This window comes from Schistosoma mansoni, chromosome 1, assembly GCF_000237925.1.
Source record: "Schistosoma mansoni strain Puerto Rico chromosome 1, complete genome".
Lineage (NCBI taxonomy): Eukaryota > Metazoa > Platyhelminthes > Trematoda > Strigeidida > Schistosomatidae > Schistosoma > Schistosoma mansoni.
Window position 1 is genome coordinate 52,251,099 of NC_031495.1, and position 22,373 is coordinate 52,273,471.

The 22,373-nt window shown below is 32.0% G+C and overlaps 1 protein-coding gene across 1 annotated transcript in view; it reads right to left on the reverse strand.

Annotated features, from left to right (window-relative positions):
- Positions 1-22,373, reverse strand: part of Smp_094660 (putative phosphate transporter) — a gene marked incomplete at both ends in the record, with an annotated part of 37,508 nt that overhangs the window by 11,434 nt on the left and 3,701 nt on the right. The window contains 5 exons of the mRNA XM_018794811.1: positions 441-746; positions 2,808-2,927; positions 4,465-4,561; positions 14,842-14,927; positions 19,994-20,134. Of these exons, the coding sequence (XP_018649186.1) occupies positions 441-746; positions 2,808-2,927; positions 4,465-4,561; positions 14,842-14,927; positions 19,994-20,134 (750 nt within the window). The remainder of the gene's footprint in view (positions 1-440; positions 747-2,807; positions 2,928-4,464; positions 4,562-14,841; positions 14,928-19,993; positions 20,135-22,373) is intronic.

Consider the following 22,373-nt stretch of genomic DNA (forward strand, 5'->3'; position numbering starts at 1 on the left):
TTTCAACTGTTACACATCCCATCTGAGCAAGGTTCTTTCGTCGTATTTTTCTATAATAACACTCAGGCGGGATTTCCAACAAGTATCAATAGAAAACATCAATAATAACATTCCATTTTAGTCCTTTGTTTATGTGATATTATTAATGTTATATCTTAACACAATCGTAAATCAACAGAGTCCATGAAATACAATATTTATATATTTCTGTTTTAATTAACAGTCTGCTTTTATCCGAATTCATAAGGAAAAACAAGATAAATTACCGTTATCGATAGTAAACATTTTAACTTATCAAATTGTGCTTTACAAAGTATATATAACTAGACATCTGCATCTAATCTCCATGATATTTTAAACATGAAAAAATTAAGAATCTTGTGTTAACGCAACCTCGGGGATAACGCAATTGAGACTTCATTTGACAAAACAAAACTTACGACTTGAAACTTTATTCTGATTTTCTAATCCTTGTATTACACCATTATTTTCACTTGTAAATCGTTCAAGTTTGTCTTTATTATCCGTATTTCCTCTAGCAACATTATTTCGAAATCCAACCACAGCCTCTTCATCTGTATGAGGTACATACGTATCCATGTCAATTGTTTCATGATTACTGCTTGAACGTTTGGAAGATTTATTATCCTCAATAGACTGATACTTATCGTCTACAGCGACAGATAATTTCTTTTTGCTCTTACGGGAAAAATAGCCTTTCAAAATATGTCTACTCGATTCTCCCGCTATAAAAATGGATGAAGACGGAATTAGCCGAATGTTTTAGTTAATGTAAAAATTACATGAAATCTGTAAATAGTTGTAAGCGAATCTATAGCATCAATGAAGCACAACTACATCTTACTCCATTTATCACGGATTAAAGAAAAATCGAAACAGGTTTATTACCTGGAATTAGTCAGGTTTCATTTTTTAAAAACTAAAACAAAGTGAATCGAGTTAGTTTTTGCATACAGATTTGTAAGAATTTAAAGTCATAAAACTGTAAACGACACATGAAGTCATAAGGCTGTTTAATTCTTTCTCGTTTCCGAAATACCTTAATTATCGATTTGAAAAGACCTCTTAAACGTATACACATGTATAGATCGAATTATAAAATAATACATCTATAAGAAGTCATTCTTTATATAGATTATTGTTAGCTGAACGCAGGCAAACTGAAAATAATATCTGTTATCACCTAAAATCCTATGATTTTAATTTCAAAGTAAACTGTTTCTGAGTAATAGTTAAGTTCATTTGATCTTAATCTGCAATAATTACCTCTTTTCTTTGAAACCTATTTAACTATTTGTGAAAGGATACTTCTGCATTGTATTTACATCTATTTAACTATTTGCTAGTTTAAATGTTACCTTAATTTTTCATCTATTATACGACCTACTATTCACGAGTAGTATAAAGTTTTGTGTTTCTGTTACTCTTCTGCAGAAAAGCAATCATTCCGTAAAATGCATATTCACACCGATCACGTGATTTGGCTAACCTCATTCAATAGTCAAAGTGATATAATCTTGTACAGAAGAATGGACTGTTATACCACTGAACTATTTTAGGTGATCAGATTTATCAATGATCAACCAAGATACATAAAACCTACAAGAGATTCTCAGGTTTTCTTACTAGGACATTTAAACCCTTCATCATGAAATATAAAATCACTGTTTCTCTAATCGCAAAAACTAAAGGTGGAATGTTCAGAGATAGAGGAATTCAGTAGGAAAAACAATAACCTTACAATATAAGTGACTACGTGTTAGATTTATGTTTTGTCGAAGAAACTAACTGGTCAAGAAAACAGAAGTTTGATTGAGATTTATGCTATTTTGTGAATAATCAAGAAGTTTAATTGTTTTTCTGAAAAAACTACATTTATTGATATAGATTCATATTTAATCTGTTCATTAGCTTTCCAATGTAGTGCTTAACTTATTCAGTCAGTAGTATCAGGGATATTCTGAAACTAATCAGTTTTAAACAAAATAGATATTTGGAAAATACTGTCACAATGGGCCAATCAAAAATCTCCAAGTGATAAGGGACTGGCCAAGAAATAATTTTGTTTTCAAGGTATCATACACAAACCACTGGTACACTTCATTTCCTATCCAACAGATATGAGTGCACATACATGTGAGTCAGTTTCACCAAATAAACTTCCATTCTCACTCCCTATACTTACTCTTGAGTGGTCGGGTTCGTATATAGAAAGAATATGGTATCAGTGTCAAGTCACGGGCACGGCACGTCTTGACGAATAAAGTGTAGTAGTTGTCGCTTAATACATTCTTTATCTGTTCGACACAACAAACAATGACTTATTCGAAATGTGTGACGTCAGACGATATTCAGCTTCCTTTGATTCGTCTGCTTATACGTTTATGACGTTAGCGATTGTGAAGTCAACTAGGTTACAAGCAAAATGTCCTGTCTAGCTCGTTAAGTAACTGAACAAGAAAAATCAATGACTATTGTTCACAAGTATCAAAAGGCTCAAGGGGTTATCAATAAAACAAAAAATCTGAAGAAAACTTTTAGCATGAAGTTATCTTGTTGAAACAGATGCCGAATACTCAAAGGTTAGTAGAGGGACATTTCGCATCAATCTTGAATCTTCAGTGGTTTGCATCTCCAATCTCACCATAATCAAAGCACACAAATCGCATTTAATGACTGGCATATATAATTGCATAATTAAACACAGTTTACTCTCTATCCATTTACAACAAGCTAAATCTTACATTCACAATAGAATAAATCAGATTACTAGGGTAACAACTTACTTAAAATACGTCGACGAACCAAAGGTACCCAAATAAACTTCACAAGTAGAACAGTGATAATGCCTAGACCACAACTAATTATAAATATTCCATAAAGAGGTATTCTATCGAATTTTAGCACTACAAAAGAGGGAAAACACAAACATGTGTATGTGTATTTGAGATAGGGTTACTTGATAATCGACTGTTCATACAAATGTATATAGATTGGAGACTAGAAAAAATACACAAAAATATAAAGTCATTAATTATATCCATAATTATTTTGAATATCAACATATTTTCAATAACAATTTAATTATCATATATGAGAGAAGCAGTTATTATGGTAATCTAGACGGAAATGTATAATTAATATGGAAAAACATAAGATGTTGATATATAATAAAGTTGATTGAAATAATAAAATGATTATACCATGTGTGTAACTATGATTGTCATCAACAACATAGGATAAACACTCTTATCATTCTAAGATGGTATCAATCACAACTTCACACTATCGACTATTCAAGCTTACATAGAAATATAACCTGGAATATTTATCAAATGCCAACATGCACAATCATTCACACATTAAATAGGATTAAACGCATAAACGAAGAGATAAACACAAATAAACAATCTAACTGTAATACTCTACATTTCTGTGCCAAACCTCTATATGAAATTATACAGGTTATTTAATTCACTGGAGTAAAATGTTTCTAAATTATTTGTTAAACAATAAGAATGTCAGAACCAACTGACTCCCGTCCATGTCTTCTTTAACAGATTAATGCCTCGAGGTTAACACTGGTCAATATCACTGAATATAGTCACTTACAACTTAGTCGTAATATTTCAATACAGTAGTTGTCAGATTCAATGGGAAGGAAAAAAGACAGCGTAGGTAGTAAATTATAGAGCAGCATAAGATGTTGACTATCTCATTAAAGTCTCAGAGCCATTTAATTATGTATTCATAATTGAATCGAAGACTGTCATGAACAATAGAATCTCTGCAAATCGCAATAACGAATACTTTCAATAAACAAATAACGCTGATGTTCACTTTAATAGTTAATTATTCACTGAGGTGTCAAGAATTAAAGCACACTGATAGGTATACTCCCTTCAACACAGATACTTTGCTGACTTTGGTGTAAATATCGAAAAAGCATTAGAAATATTTTTGCCTTCATTATAGCCAACACTATAAACTATCAGATAACTGATAAACATATTTGTCAGAGCGATTCTAGATTAGTTTATTATTCTTACTATACTCTCCCCACTCTCGGCCGCACCAGGGCATTTGGGGGCATTCTTACTATACGGGTCGTATAGTTGGGTTTTATATAAGCACTTTAAACCGAACCATTTTACAGAAACTTGATTTTAATGGGTAAAAACATTGATAAAAAAACTAGTTAACTTATTTCAGTCAAATTAATTTTCCGTTAGATCTGAGTAAAATTTCCAGAAAACTACCATCAAATAAGTTCAATAGTGAAGTTTTGTAACAATCCAGATTACAAAAACATCCGTGAAATACACCAATAATTATTTTTATCACTTATCAAACAATTTCAACAGTTACATAAATATCTATCACAACAAACATAACAACTGTAGTTTCAATAAAAATATCCATGACAATTTACAACTAACGTACTTGAAGGTCCTTCGTAAAATATGGAAAAACTATTGACTAGCACCACCGTACCGAAAAAACCTGGGATAAGTTTAAGTGCAGGTTCAAGAGGATCTTCCTGTAAAACAAATGAATAATTACATAGACAATGTTAAGCATTCCAAGATACTTCGTTCCAGAGATAATCGAATACATGTATACATATTCACAATATCCTCTTACAATAGTAAGTTTATAATTAGATAGACAAATCACAAAAACTACGGGAATGTTAATACATCATTTGTAATAAATAAAAACACTTTCAAGTATGTACAGTGGATTTAGTAAATAGAATTTAAGATTTAATTATTTATTTATTTTAGCGTTGACAATGAACAAAATTAGAAATGTATTTACGTTGCGCTATTTATCCACGGTCGTCTAAAATGATTTCACTTGAAATTAGGAATAACCTTTTACGAATGAATAAATAAACACATTTTTAAGATTAAAATTACACTTTACTGTACACATATATTTACGGTTTCATTAATACACGGTTACATGAAAGTAACATAAACGTTACAGGTTTTGCACCTTTGTTCATATTCATGGCTGGTTTCGCTTTAAACGTAACATCTGACAGAAATACTTTAATTACACGGCAAGAATGTTTAATAAGTTACACAAAGTATAACGCAGTCCATTCGATTTTAGTAATCTATATTATTGGCCAGTCAAGATGATTTTACGACGATAATTGTCGAATGGGGAGGTCTGAATATTAAAAGGAAGTGTTGATCAGTTAATATAACGTATTAAAGATAAGCATAACTTTTATCTTCACAAGTAAGAATTCTTCTAGTTGTACACAATGGCACTTACGATATGACGGGGGAGTATTTTTACCGTCTAGTGAATTATTCGATTCCTGGTATCAACCGAGAAATCTTACTCTATATTCCGGGCCTATGTATGTACTTTCACAAAAGCAGTTAACCTGGTATAAACACACTGACAAACAAATCATTGACAAATCGATCCTAACATTAGCAATTATATTTATAACCATATTGTTTAGTCAGATATAAACAGTAATTAATACACTGACAATAAAAGATCTCGTAATATCTCCTTTGACATGAGTAGTTGTATGGTTAACTATATCCAATATGCACTCGCCAGTTTATTATTAGAATAAACCGTTAAAATACTAGCGGTATGTTTTATGGATTTATTTTGTGTTTTCAATGGTTGTTTATGGTCAAATAAAGACAAAACATCACGCACTAGACTATCGATTATTGCGTAATCGATTTAGAAACATTCGAGCGACATAGAAATACTATAATTATGAGATTTAGTTCAGTATTAGCCACTCTATGTTTTGAATACTAGTAAAAGTGTAATCACGTTCCAAATAGTTTGGAATAAGATGGCCATAATTAATGTGTGCAATTAATTAGCATGTTAGATGTACAAGCCAGTAGCTCACAATAGCAGCACAAATATTTGTCCATACAGTAAGACAATTCCTCTTATAATTAGAAACCGAGATATTATTTTGAAATCAATTTTAAACTTCGATTAATTTTGATTCGATCATTTATTCTCTGAAGAAGTGGCTTACACTAAGTCACAAAGCGTCAGAAAATCTAATTTTCCTACTCATTGAGATGCTACAAATTATTATTTTTATTTACAAATTGACACTTTGATGGGTCCTTTGGTATTCCAACTTAGGGACACACAGTGAAGACTGTCTACTCAAACTGTACACGCACAACCACTGATTTCTGGTAAGCATTAACTTTAAGCATAAAGAAAAACAATTTCTATTAAAGAGACCAGCAAAGCTAATCTAAACACCGACTCAAGTAAACCATATCGTCTGATTGGTATTGAAGGCTGATCGCATTACTTGAGAAGAAAGGACATAAATCCTCTTGTGATAGCCACAGAGAAATTACTTTGATCAGTATTGTCTAAAATAGCGTCCTCAAAATTAAACCAACACTTAAGTAAGGGAAATGAACAGCAAACCTTGGAAAATCAGGATGGCTTCAGACCAAGGTGTGGATCCACTGATCAAATCTTCACCCTCTTACAGAACATAGGCATACTTACCGACGCCTCATAAAGGTAGTATTTGGCTTTATTGATCGACAGGTTTTAAAGAAGTATTTGCCATCAAAAGGTACGTCAAAAAATGAGGGCTCTTTATTAGGAATTGCATCACCTACAACGTAAGCAAGATGTCCAACTGTCAACAAAGGGGAGATTAAACCACCTCAGAATTCGCTCTACCTAACTTTGTATCTAGGGAAAATGCTTCAAAAGAAAACATTCGTAAGTTACTAGTATTTAATCATAGGATTCTTTGAACCATTGATTTCGTATGTTGGTACGTAAGTTAGTAGGTAAGGATAGAAAGTCGTGCGATAAAAGTATGAATCTTTAACGACTGAGCTAGCTAGAACATATTTTATGTACGTTCAACCAACTCCATACATCTGTTGGCTGGCGTACGAGCAGATTGAAAAAAGCTTTGGACGACCAAACCACTGACTGTTAGTTCGAGTCATCCAGGTGGGTGCAAATCACCTGGTCGGAACCCACATAATTATTGAAACTAATGATTGGAGACCTCAGAAGACAGGGATTACAGTATGTCACAATAACTCTGACCAATCTACAGTTTAAGATCTTTTAGTTCTCGATTCTCAAAATTCCTCCACATCTTTTAAAATACAAATCTATTATTTTTCCTCGAATCACATTCTTTAAGTCTGATCTATTTTACTGTCACAGATGCTACTACCTCGAACTGTTCAGTAATAATGTGGTGTACCAACTTGAATCAATGTACCCAAGTGCCAGGTTCTACTTTGCACATAACTGACTGACAGAAATTTGTATCTTTTAAAAACACTTCATCATTTACTTATCAGCCAATACCAGTTTAGTAGTTTCTTGCTAGTAGAGACTATAACTTACTAACAAACCAATCAGGTAAAAGATAACAGACCTTGGAATTTGGCGCGGAATTCACTTATCCATTGGGATAAATAGCACTTTGACATTTTAGCTGATATCAGTTCGTGATGAAGACCCTAAATCTAATTCCTAACGCTAACCATCAACTGTAAATCATAATTCTAATTCCTTACACTGGTTTACAACTCTCATTCGGTCCTACTTATTAGATGGACACTCTCAACGTCACTTCAAAGTCGCTCTAAGGTAGTCCACATATTATAGTCTCACTGGTAACTCTATTGAGCTTTGAACATCAAAAAGTACTTCATGTAATACTGTAAACAAAATAGATAGATAATCGGCATTTTTGTTTTCAATATCTGCTTTGAGGTTTGTTTTAGAATTCAAATGTTTGAAGATTATATTATAAAGAAAATTTTACACACAACGGAATAAAGCTGTTTTATTTTTTTTGTAAAGAAAAGTGTAAATGAACTTTACAAAGTCAATTATAGGTTAAACATTTGTAAATATATATAACCATAATTAACAAAAGAATAAATGAAAACACAAAATGTGAACAGAATGTGATGATAGTCGGATGAAGGTTTATGTTTAGGTAATGCAACATAGTTAAAGAAAAATATTCAACCCTATTAAATCTGATTTATATAAAGACTGTGCTAATTATTTAGAAAGAATAATATTGACACTATTATTCTACTGTTGACAATTAGTGCATTACTTGGCACAGATGTGGTAACCTTGATTATCAGAAATTTTACGAGTTAATAGAGAGATGTATCAGTAACTATTAAAAAAATATATATCGGTCGTTATTCACGATGATAAAATTAACCCTGGATAATTCTGAGAAGTTCATGAATGTTGTGTAGTTCGTGAACTACACCGATTTTGATAAACTTTCACCAGTAATTCCGTTAATCGGTTCACATAATTTAATGAACTTGTTTACGAGTAGAAATAAGGAAATTACATATACGTTAACAAATTAGAATGATTCTAGCTAAACGCACGCATATTTAATGATTAAATCAGTTAAGTTCACATTTGTTCATTAGATGCACAAAGTGATTGACTGATTTCATAAAATCGCAGTCATTCATAAACGAAAAAGAAGTTATGATTGAAGTTTCTAAATATCCTCCCTGTTCACTACGTTAATATAGATGAAATTTAATTCAATTACACTTCATTTCCATGTAGTTCCTTGACATGAATCGTACCATTAAAGTTGAAACCAAACATTCCTTACAGTAGTTAATTTTAAATTGACTGATTTCATGATAAAATAAAGTTTTGTGTCTAAACTAAAGTCAATACAGAGTGTAGTTTACTAGTTACATGAAATTACACTTGCTCACTTTACAGAACTAACTTAATTTCAATTCATATTATTATGTGATGGATCTACATTAGTTTCTGAACAATTTGAAATAACATACAGTTAATTCCCTTTATACACGTGAATAACATGCATGTTTGCATGATTATAAACTGAACATTATCTATTCACTTGGTAATCTGATTAACTAGTATCAAATGTATTAGTTTATGAAAAAATCATAAACAGATAAGTACTCTTGTATCTTCTTCCCAGATATGTTTACGTACATATATCGAATCATAAAGAATGGAAGAGCCCGGCGAAGGCTATAAATCTACCTTTCTAAGTAAATTCAAATGCACCAAGGTAGCTATTAGTATAATAGCTCAACATTTAGTTTATAACCTATCCTTTTAGTTTTACTGTCATTTGAAATAAGTATTTGATTAAAGAACTTATGTATTAGGGAGAAGGCAGTTGTTAGTTTGTAATAACCATGTTGATATGCTACTTTTGCCAATATACTTCTTCGGTCACTCACTTTAAAACCCATGCTCTCACTGAACAGTTTTATTCATACATTTATCTACACTTCTATATATCCCTGAATATACTGTTACAACTCCAAAAACACATAACTTATCTCCAGTTATATAAAGTTATAATCTCATCCTTCTCTCACGTCTTCTAAAATATTTCCCCGATGATTTTATGCACACGCAGTCTTATCGACAACTCATATTATAAAATTATGTGAACTTCTTTGAAGGGTGTAACATTCAAGAGAAACATATTACAGTTTGTTTCAGTGAAATGTGTTCCTAATAAATTTATATACCATAATTCAATTAGTTTTACAAAGAATTATGAAATACCATAGTTTCCACACGAAATAAGCATGATCATAAACAGTGAAAATGTATACAATTAAAGATTGACAACTAAAAACGAATATAGAGGCACAAATGTCATCCAGTTCAGATTTGATGCTGAAATTAGTCTAACGGTTTGTTCTGCTTGATTAAGCTTTAGTTATTTCCATTCAAAGACATGTGTAGAACACGTAAACGTTCATTATGTGAATTACGTAATCTAACACATTATGCCAAATAAATGACACAATTTGAAATGTTAATCTGATTACAGTGAGCAGAAAAAGGATTGATTCAGTTAGCCAGAAATCATACCATTGGATATAATACTATATTCAATGGCTTGTCTAATGAATGCGAGAACAAAACTATTAATGTTTTAGGTACAATAGAAACTGAGATCAGTGGAACTTGAAATTTGTAAAATACGTCATTGTGACCCTATCTCGTTTATTTGCTAGATAGACTACATATGGTATAAGGAAACGATCAGTAACATATGACCGATATCAATGGAGAGATCAACGATCCCTACTGATTAAATATGCGGCAACAAAACTTATAAATACTCATTAGGCTTTGATCAAGACTACAGTTGGATTTTATTCTTCTCTTGTAAGCATTTGCACTAGTAACTAACTTGGAAATACAGAAACCAAAAATGTTTAGGAATTTTTTGTTAGAATTTATTAGTTTCATCACCATTCTAACTGACTGATTCAAGAAACAGTCAGTATACTAGCAGCCATTTGACTGTCTGTCAAGAAAATAATAAACACTTAAGACAAGAAGAGAAATGAATCCTATATAGATAATAAATGCTCATTTATTCCATTACAGACTATTCAAGCCTATTGACTTGAATAGCATATCACAGAAGGTTATGCATATATATGTTTTGTTTTAAAAATCTGCACAAATGATTCTTGTGTCACAAATTCCTAAGCATAGATAAATGAAAGTAGAGTGAAAGAAATGCAAGAAAAACGAAGTTCATTTTCAAAGAAACTAGTGTTTAGTGTAAAATAGTGACTTTACATAAAATTCAACCAACACACAGGATGTATATATATATATATATATATATATATATATATAAATACCGACCAAAGCATTCTATAGACATTCTTGTGGAATAAGAGTGCACATAAAAGAATGTCACATACATAAACAATGACAAAGAAAACTAATAACCACAACAAATCAAAAATAACTAAAGAATCAGTTTTCTTTCCTGTGTTTTTCCAACTTCGGTCTTTATCATATCGTTATGTATTAAAGATATATGGACACATACAAGTGAACATATACATACACATGTTCATATGACTGGTGTGTGATGAGCTTTTGTGGAGAGATAAGATTAATAACTTACAATAAACCTAACAAATATTGTCTGATAGAAGGATAAATCATGTTGGATTTGCGTAGAAGAATGAAATTAGAAATAATGGAAGAGTAGTTTGACAACACAATAAATCCCATTAAATACGAAGATAAAAATGTACACCGATCATAAACCGCTTACGAGAGCATTGAGCGCCATTAAGATAATTATTCTCTGAAGGAAATCCGATAGTTAGAACTTATTTCTTAGTCTACGTCTAATATACGATATATTAAAGGCCACGATAACGAAGTAAACAGATGCATTAACAAAAAGAACGATAAACGCGCTTACTTCAAGTGGGATTGATTATCACCGTCTGGGAAAATTGCAAAAGACGGACATTGAATTAAGCAAGCTAAGATACGATGACACGACTTCATATGTATTCGATGTTTGGCTCGGTAGCGTAAAAGTAATATATGATATGTCGACAAGCCTATCGCGACCGTTCATCCAAAACCATTAAGATAAAAGGTATTTGAAAGGATGCACAATATATCACATCCGGGGATAAAAGTCACGGTGAAACTAATCGGTGAACGCTTCGTTTGGTCAAACATGAATCGGGATGTGCATAATTGGACAAAGGCATCCATGAAGTGTCAAAAAGTCAAAGTATATCGACATACTAATTCCGTTGTGCGTTCTTTCTTACACCCAGACATTAGAGTCGATTATGTGTACATCAATATCGTGAGACCACTGACGATTACGAATGGCTACAACTATATTTTTACATGCATCGATAGATTCACGCGATGGCCTGTAGCGGTACAGATAGAAGACATCTCAGGTGAGTCTGTAGCCGAAGTCCTAGTGGAGAATTGGATTTCTTGTTATGGAGTGCTAGCGATCATCACAACTGATAGAGGAGCTCAATTCGAAAGTCGCTTCTTCCAGCAGCTTACAGTATAGTGGCCCGATATCTGACTCCGGTTAGATCGAACAAATGATCGTCAACGAATGATTGCTGTCGAAATAAACATCCTGGCTACCCTCGTATATAATCATCTACCTAAATAGCGTTGGTGAATGAGGGAATTAAATAAGTCAAACGCGAGAATGGATTTTTGGATACGCATATTTCGTACGATCGTTGATCGGAAAGCAATGCAAAACGAAATGACGCGAAATGGAGAAATCAAGTAAGCCCATTCGATTTAATCAAATGTTAATCTATATTTATAATCAGATAAAACCTGCTTCCAGGTTTTCCATGGTGGTCTAGCTTCAATTGACTCATGATCTCAACTATATAAAACTACTAAAATCTCCACAAAACTCCTTTCTGATATTTTGTAAATCTTTACGCCTATATGTATTATCTTTTAAAAACGATACGATATCTTTTTGTCTCCATAATCATTGTTTTTTTCTGGCCACACGGATGTGCGCGAACTCAGACTTAACGTAATAACATATACATTAGCTTTATCTTAATTTGGATAAGTCGATATCTTCTAATAATTGTAATTATTCTATTCAGTTTACCATTCTTTTTGCAAACAAAGACATTTTTTGTATAGCTTTGTTTGTAGGGGGGTATTATAGCAACACACCTACGATTTATTTCGATTAGGGTTGGTTTCTGCCAAGCCATTCTATTACCTTAACAGGCAGTGTTATTTCAACAGAAACAATTAGAATTTTTCTTTGTACTATTGTGATCACTCACTTGTCTATATAAACGTGTACCACTTGATCACATGTGATAGCCTAAACACATATCTCCCTCCAGCTTAAATGTTGATCGCCTCAATATCGCTCAGTGAATCATTCTCTTTCCTATGTATGTATATATATGCTCGAGTCCTATTATTAGCCTTCGCCTTGCTTGACTGCTCTTTGAGTCGATTTGATTATAAATCCGCATCTGTATTTGCTCGCACATACATCAGCCTCTTTGTTCCAAATCGGTTCGATGTACTTGTAACTTTGTTATCTGTGAGATCTGCAAATAAACTGTAGTTGTCGCTTAACAATGCCTTCTGATTTCAAACACCGTTGGCATTTATAATAAAAACGGTTATGAAGGTGAGTAATTAATGAAGCTAAGCCACTACAAAATGTAGGCTGGACAAATTTAACCATACGCGTCTTCAAAGTATTGCTCGCAAATCATGGAATACGAGAATAGATTTTTGAATATGTATATTTCGTACGATCGTTTATCTGTACAGACGATCAAAGAAACGAAGCAAAACGAAATGATTCGGGGTGGAGAAGGCGTGTGACCCAACTCCATTTAGCCAGCGGTGAATCAACATTTATAGTCAAACAAAAATAAGTTACAGACATGTGATGAGTAAGATAAACAATGAACACACAAACTCTTACATAAAATCGGTCAAGGTTGGTAAGCGAATAAATAACGAGGTCAAAAATGTGCTCAAGAAGAATGAATAAATTGGCCTGTCCGGAAGCTAGAATAAGCCAATAGGGCTTGAATAACAACCAACGCGACAAGTACTAAGCGAAGATGGAAAGTCGGTTGATGAGGTCATGAACACTAATCAACCAAGGTGGTTAGTGTATTCATTACATAGGCCTAAACACCGTCTACTTTGACGCACCATAATTGTTGGTGTATGAGTGGGTTGGAATAAATCTAGGGGAAGCCAAACCACTACATGGAATCAATTTCTGTAGTTACTGAGTATTTCTCTAAACCTTACACGTAGAAGAAGACTACCCGATTGGGATACCCTTTATAATGAAAGTAATAATAGTATTAATAATAATAAATCGTTGAAGACTGGGTTAAGTATCTAAGAATCGGTAACAACTGCGTAGATCCATTTACTATTTATCCTCCTCTAGATTTTGAGTTCTAGAATTCATTTACAAAAACCTTTACATCCCGTCTTTTTTTAACAATATTCTCTATGCTTAATCTCTCTAATTACTATTACAACTACATCATTTCGATCTCTTTACTATTTATTGTGTTAATTCAATCTCATCGTGTTAATGTGGCGTGACAACTTGGGTCAACGTAAATCACTGTATTTTTTTTAAATGATAGCATGCATCACTCATTTAAAACATTGTTTTCAATCACGTTAAAATAAAACATTGATGAATTTGGTTTCTACTTGATAAAAACTTCCAAGCCCACTTAATTCATCTACATTGTTATTATAAGTAACTCTATAATCAGCTGAGAAATATTTAAATGCAAAACTTGAAAGCGATAGCAGGATGAGAATTTATGTATTCTTTATTTCTGCACGTACATCTGGTACAAATGGGCACGAGAAAGAGAATTCAGACATCACAGATTCGCATACTTTTTTAGAAATGTCTTATATTTACATCTAAATATAGTAGGTCAGTTGGTTGAAAGCTGTCACGTCTTTTATCAGCTTCAAAAGTTTAAGTGTCTAGAAAATCACTGGTTCAACATGATTTCATTCGTAATAAAAGGAAGTTCACATTCAAATGTTCTTACTCACACGACGAATAAAAGCCAAGTATTTTATCATGTGTATAAAATTGTGTTCTGTCATGGATTAGCATGTCAAGGACAATTGCTTAATCGTTTGATTGTACATTTGGCACAAACAAAAGTCAATCACAGTTCATTCCTTAATTTTATCACAATGTACAAGAGAATAATAACGTTTGTGTAATAAGCAATAACAAACAAACATTTATCACCATCAATTAAAAAACTAGTTTCCATCTTCTGAAGAAATACCCGTAAGTGTACATTGTAAGGGATTCATATTCGGAGATTTGGTTTAAAAGTCTAGTAGTAACCTAATTCCTTATGATTAGAGAACATGAGATCAAACACGAGGCATTAAAAATAGTTGAAAACTTACTTTTCTGAGCACCATAAAACGCATTAGGAAAAATACTCCAATAGATGCCAAACCGCTCAGAAGAGGTGAGAGAAACCATGATCCAACTAAATTGAAATGAATAAAACAAAGAGACAACAATTAAATGAACTTTATCTATTTTAAAAGGCAGTGGTGCTCACTAGTCATGTTAGGTTAATGATAAACAAAATGTGATATAATCATTAATGAGCATACAGTTTATGAAGGATAGTAGAAAGTTAACAATTAATTTCATAGACTTAATTTCTTTGCTTATTATTAATATTGGTATGTTATTTTTGTTTATCTATATTTTGAAACAAAATCTTTTATAATATTATCTAAACTCTAATGAGGTAATGTTATAAGATGTTTACATAAACGCTATGCATAAGGTATAATTTCTATTTGTAAAAGTCTCAGAGATTAAAATTCAATGGTTATAACAATTCACCTAACAGCTTGATTCGGTTTACTACGGGGAATTAATCAAGATTATTTTACACAAAATTGTTCAGTCACATGCTAATGTCGATCACATTAACAGTATTAACATGAATCACTCAGTGAAAAAATGTATCAGAACAGCCGTATATGATGTTGAATATATTATGTGGATGTCATTCTTGTAGAGTGATTATAAAAGGCATTACTCCATGGTCAGGATTACTTTCCACCTCATTTATCTTTGAGAGTTTCGACTTTTTCCCTGGAGAAGCTCAGATTGGACTGCCGAATCAAACTATGAATGCATTTCATTGGAATTTCTGAGATTTTACAGACATTATTTATAACCAATTCTCGTGAAAATACTCGTCCAAACATGGACGAGACCTCAGTCAGAGTACTAAGCATGTAAAAATGATAGATGACATTGTAAACCCTTGAGTTAATGAAATGAATACTGGTCACCAATGCATAACTGGATGTTGATAAAAATTGAACATTGGTGACCAACTTTAACACAAACAGGCAGAATTAAATCTACATGTTGAACAACTGAAATGTTTGCAACAAAGTTGACAATTTCTAATCACAATTCATAAAGATACAATCTTTAAACATCAATAAGAAATCTGGTAAAAGTATGGTGCGGAGACGAGCCACTCACAGTCGAGAGCGCAAGTTTTAGGCTTTTGAAAGAAATTCAAAGATTACGTATAATGAACAGTGAAAATACTTTCGTATGCCGTTCAAAACGTTTAAAATGATTATAGATAATTATTTTCTTTTGCAACTATAGAGTAAAAATGATAATACTAAACGCATCAAATGATCAATCCTTTTTCTGTAGATTGTTTATAACAGGTAAATCGACACTATCCCTATAATCATAACTCTAAACTTTAACCTGGTAGCAGTACATTATATGGACGAACTAATCAGATAGTGACTTTTGTATTCTCGAGTGAAATTCATTCATTCATATGGCGAATGAGTGTTTTTCGTTACAGCTGATGCCATTTCGTGATGAAAACCCTAACCCTAGCTTGGAACAATGTAGGGACTCCTAAGAATTTGTTGGGGTCCTTTAAAGTATTCGAAAAGATGGACGATCTATATTCACAGGGACGAGTTTATATGTAGTTGTTTTATTTGACTTACAAACAAAGTAACTTTCAGAAGACATCGATAGATTTATTTCGTGAAATGTGTTTACATTAATCAACATCAATTCTTTCACATAACCTATCCATTTATAAAATCAATTTTCTGATTGTTTACAAACTAGATGGAAATTCATCGCAGTTGTTTTAAACTCATCCTTACACTATACTTTTACCAAAGAAATGTTCACCATTTTCATAATTTACAATGGATATTACATTTCTATCCCTTTGCTGTTCTACAAAGCATTCATTTATGGTAATTATTAAAAGTATGCATCAGAAAATTAAACGATTATTAAAACAATGCATTTGTAAGTTGAACTTGCACAGAAATATGTTTTGGCTAAAAATAAAATCAAATGATAAAAGAAATGTTGTAATCAGTAAGTAGATCGGTTTAGCATAAGATGGTTAATGTTAGCATGCAATAATTACATTTTGAATGTGTCTACATTGGTTGTTGTCAATATGAGAATATTTCATCTTTTTCGAGTCTACCAATAAGCTATCTATTGCTAATTGATTAAATTCAGAGGAATGTGAATTATTGTATTAATTCCTTGTGAAAACTAATTCCGAAATAAGGGAAAATTTTAACCGACCACTTATCTCAATTAACATAAATCTAAACAGCATGAATGCATCTAAAGTCAAGTGAAGAAACTGAACAAATTTATCCTACTTTAAAAAAGATAACTAGCTTTTTACAAGTTTTAAGAAAACTATTTTGCGAAACTTAACTAAACTCTGTATGAAAATATTTGATTTGTAGTTTATAAAAACTAATGAAAGGAATTACATAGAAAATAAAGACCAAGTTACACGATTAAAGTCAATTCTATGCAATAACAACAATAGCTATCGTTACCGTTCTATAATATGACCATGATAGCACCTCATATTGATGTACAAACACATAAAATGAAGAGTTCCACATGTATAGTTGTACAAAATATAATATATAGAAATAGTAAGATTAACAGTTAAGTTATCAAATTATGTGGTATGAATATGTTATACGAAAAGTTAATACTTATTCAATGCTTATAAGTATAAAGTGCCAATCAGTAGAAGAGTAAATTAATTATAATCATTATTGGAAGCAGACATGAAAAGGATGAATAGCAACTGGAAAGGATTACCCAGGATAGAGTTAGATGAGAAATGCTGGTGAGTGGCCTAGGCTCCTCCACGAGAGGTAAGTACTATTATTATTTAATAATTTGACATATTTAATTCGACTGTCATGCTATAGACATGAATGTAGGCAAAATAAAATAAAATTCTGAAAATGTACAAAAATGATTACAGTCTTTTTGATGTGAAGTAAATCTTGAAAAGGTATGTTTTTTATTTAAACAGGGAAAGTCATGAAGCTTTCAATAAAAAAGACCAATAAGAATGCAAAGTTAAGACTAGAAATACAATATAGGTTACAATATTTAAATAGTATAATGTTTCTTCTACATATTACTTATAACACCATTATTATGATTATAAAACTGTTCAATTGTTCAAGAAATAAAATATATTATTTGGTCTATAGTGGAATTCATGAGTCAATTGAAGCTAGACCACCATGGAAAACCTGGAAACACTGGACGGCCGTTTCGTCCTATTGGGCTTTCAATGAGTCCAGGTTTTCCGTGGTGGTCTAGCTTCAATTGACTTATGAATTTAACTATGGAATTACTAAAATCTCTACAAAACCCCTTCATTATATTTAGTTTATTTTAGTCTACTGTTATATAAATCATTACCGTCATAGAATATATAGATTCCACATCCAACCAATGTGATCACTTATATTACAGCAAGTACTGTTCATAATTAGGTGGTGAAGACTCAGCATTGTCAAACCATGAATAGTAAATACATACTAACTAATTGTCGCATTTCATAGCAGAACAAAAGCAGAAAAGCGTTGAAATAAACACGAAGAATATAAGCAGACACGAATGTTTGTTCAAGAAAAGAAATATTATTTCTAAAATGCCAAAACAAAGGACAAATAAACAATGGAACAAGTAGCAAACTGGTCAGAAACGATGAGATTTTCACTACTTAAAGGAAATATATATATATATATATATATATATATATATATAACGAAATATATCTTTGTACCGATGACATCATACTCGGACGACTGTATCTAGTGTTCTCCTGTAAATGTGAATCAGTTGTCAGTCTAGTTTTACATCTTAGATACCTCATTCTACCGTAAAATAGATCTATGTTAACCTGGTTTTCAAAAACAAACCGCGACTATCATTATTTAATTTTGTTCGAAATAAAGAAAAGCGAAACATTACTTCAAGCAATTCAGTGTATTATATTTTTTGCGTTGTTTGTGGAACTATCATTGTAAGAGCATTGGCATATGCGTATAATTCTACATAAATAATAGAAATCAGCGGAGTGAACACATAGAATTACTGTCGAGTTAGGTGATGAAATACGCCGTCTAACTTTGGTCACCTAACATGAAAAAAACTTATTCCACTTACGTCGATAAAGTAAGTTTAATCCAAAAACAAACTATTTGACTATATACATAGTGTGCAGTAGAAACTGTTCCGAAACTTACAACCATATATAAGCAAAATGGTATGTACACAAAATCTAAAACATATCACCTTTATTCCGTAGACAGAAAGTCCTGGGTTCGAATCCCAGTTTTAGGATCATGGGTACACACTGTTTAGGAGTCGCATACTAGAACGAAAGGGCCGTCCAGTGCTTCTAATTTTCGAATGGTTGTCTGATTTAAGTCGGTTTGTGATTTCAATGAAACTCAACAATCTCCACAACCTCTTACTGACAAAAATGTTTGCGTAGATAAAAAACGAATATTAGGAAAAACAAACAATGTTTAGATTTTATAGTATAACTCTCACAGCTTAATTGTTATCAGAACGTCTTGTGATTGACGAAATATTCCGCAGATTACTATTGAAACTCAAGGTGCATAAAGTACATTATGTAGATAGTCATGTTTAGTTGTCTAGATCTAAGCAATTATCTATATATTGAAAGGGAACTAGATTTTACTAATAGCTAACATAAGAAAAATAGTTTAATTTATAAAGACACTGTGAGAAGTATTAATGCTTAAGCATTTGACGCTTCAGTTTGGGCACCTGGGCAGTATCAAAGCCTCACGCAAATCAAATGAGATTTGTGCGGCACATATGTATCTGGTGCTTCCTCGTACCAATATTTATGTGTTTAGATTTAACGCATAAAGGGACAAATTACTTACATTTATAAACATTTATAAATGGTAATAAAACTTTACTAACAAATAGAATTTATCCTGTCCAAGTTTGCAATGGGACTCAAACTACAAAGTTATGAATTTGTATGAAATCTTAATCATTTATGTAAGCTTACAACCTTTACTATGCGAATAAATATTTACTGCAGTATCGAATTAACAACATCGCTACTAAATAATTTATTCTGATTAAATTATCAAATGTGTGCTGACAAAAATAATGATTATATCCATTATTTCTATATTTTAGGAAAATTCTTACCAATTTTAATTAGTCCTTTCCATTGAATAGCATTGAGTCCAAAGATAACAAGACTAAAACCCATCGTTGCACCTACAATACTATGTGTACCAGAGACTGGAAGACGGAAGAATGTAGCAACCAAGAGCCAAATACAAGAACCTATAGACAAATGAAACAAATATAACAAAAAAATGGTAGGAAAAGGGTACTCAAAATAGTGAGTATCTCTGTAAAATGTATCAATATATGTATTATTCTATGAATACAGTTTAATGATGATAAAAACTTATTATCAAATACGTTTACTTAATGTCAACTACTTGATATTCCAGTTTAAGCAGCTGATATGTACACGTCAGAATAGAGATTAAGAAAACTGTAAGAAGTTATCTTTTAACCATTATACTAACTATACTGCATATCTGAAATAATCCTAAAAAGTTAAAGTTAGTCCCAAATTAAATAATACATAGTAGCAATGTATACATTTAACTGTCATGACTTCATTAAACCCAATATTACAGGCTTTAAACGATCATAACATTTGCTAAACAAGCATACAAATATCTAAGGGGGTCATCTTTATTAAATAAAAATAAATAGCATTAAAAATATGCCTAACACAAATGTAACCAACAATAAACTTATAAAATTCATAAATTATTCTACAACAGGGATTATTTTAACAGAAAACTAGCAATCACCTTATGAAAAGTAAATATTTTCTTTCAAGAACAGAGAATACAAATGTGCCAACTAGACATTAAAACTATAACCACAAGAACTACGTTGGATTCTGCACACAGTTTCACTCAAACATAGGATAAAAACTAACAAATAATTTTACAATTATTTTATCAACATTGTAATAAGTAAGTCATTGTTTTGGGATTATAAAATCACCTTTGAAGACTGACTAAATATTTGAAAAAATTTAAAAGTTGCCATCAAATGTTTTTGTACAAAAGACATTAAACAGTTTGGTAACAACTGTAATTCGACAGTTGATATTAATCAGTCACAACATAGAACCTATACGCATATACATCGGTCCGAATCGCCATACTCCAATAGCACAGAGAGATGAAGTTGTCAAGCCAAATCCCAGAATAGTAGAAGTAGTAATAGTATTAGTGGTAATAGGAAAGATTAGACGTCGAAGATACGACTCGAAAAGAAAATATATGTTAGAGAACTAAAGACAAAAACAGTTATGAGGCATTTAGAATCTCAAGATTTGGGAGAAGACAAAGAATGGATGCACCTGAGCCGTTCCAAACGATTTAGAGCCATGTCATTCAAAGTCTCCAATCATTGGTTACGATAATCACACAGACCCCGACCAGGTAGTCTGTACTTATTAACATAGTTAAATCCAATTGTCAGTGACTTCATGGATTGATGTCGTGTTTTGGTTTGGGCCACCCGTAGCTTCCTTCCAGACTACTCCTACACCGGAAAGCATTGACCGTCGAGGTAGGCGGTGGTTGGGCATACGTAACACATGTCCCAAACACCTTAGTTGATGAGGATTTATGAAATCACCAATTGATTTCCCGTCTTTGCCTAGTACTATATTCCTAACTCAGACATTGCATATTTCGTGGTCTCAAAATGCACTTTTAGTGGCACTAGATCTGACTTCAATTAGTTCGTTTCCGATTGCTATCGAAATATACATGTTGCCAATCTTCTTACGTAATTATCGAATTAACTCGCGTTAGTGAATAACGGAATTAAAGTAAGACAAATACGACAATGGATTTTGAATACGTGTATTTTGTACAATTATTGATCGGAATAGACAATCAGAGAGACAGGGCGAAGGAAGTGAAGAGGAGAGGGCGAAGCGAAATGAATCGGAGAAGGCATATGAGCCAAATCAATTTAACCAAGCTTTACCCAATATTTATAGTCAGACAAAAATAAGTTACAGACATGTGATTAGTCGGATAACAAATGCACACACATACGCTTACATAAAAACAGTCAAGGTTGGTAAGTCCTAGCCCCTACAAAGCCCCTCTGTAGAAAATAGCACATTAATTTTAAAAATGTTTGTTTTCGAAAATAACACTGCATATGTATGCAGTTAACGATAATAATAATAATAATAGTAATAAGTAATCAAAAAAGTACTATACCTGATGGAGTAGTGTCACGTGGGGGGTGAGTGTATTGTACGAAAGTGTCATACTTATGTGAAAAAAGTACTTGAATATAGTAAATATGCGGAAAAAAAGTGGAATGTTAACATGCGATTATGAGCAAACTATTAAGCGTACAAAAAATTGACATGCATTTATTTCGTGACTATCTGAACAATTAAATAACATGTTTGTGTGAGCGATTCAAAATATCGTGAATACAGAGTAATAAATCGTTTATCGCTTATGGA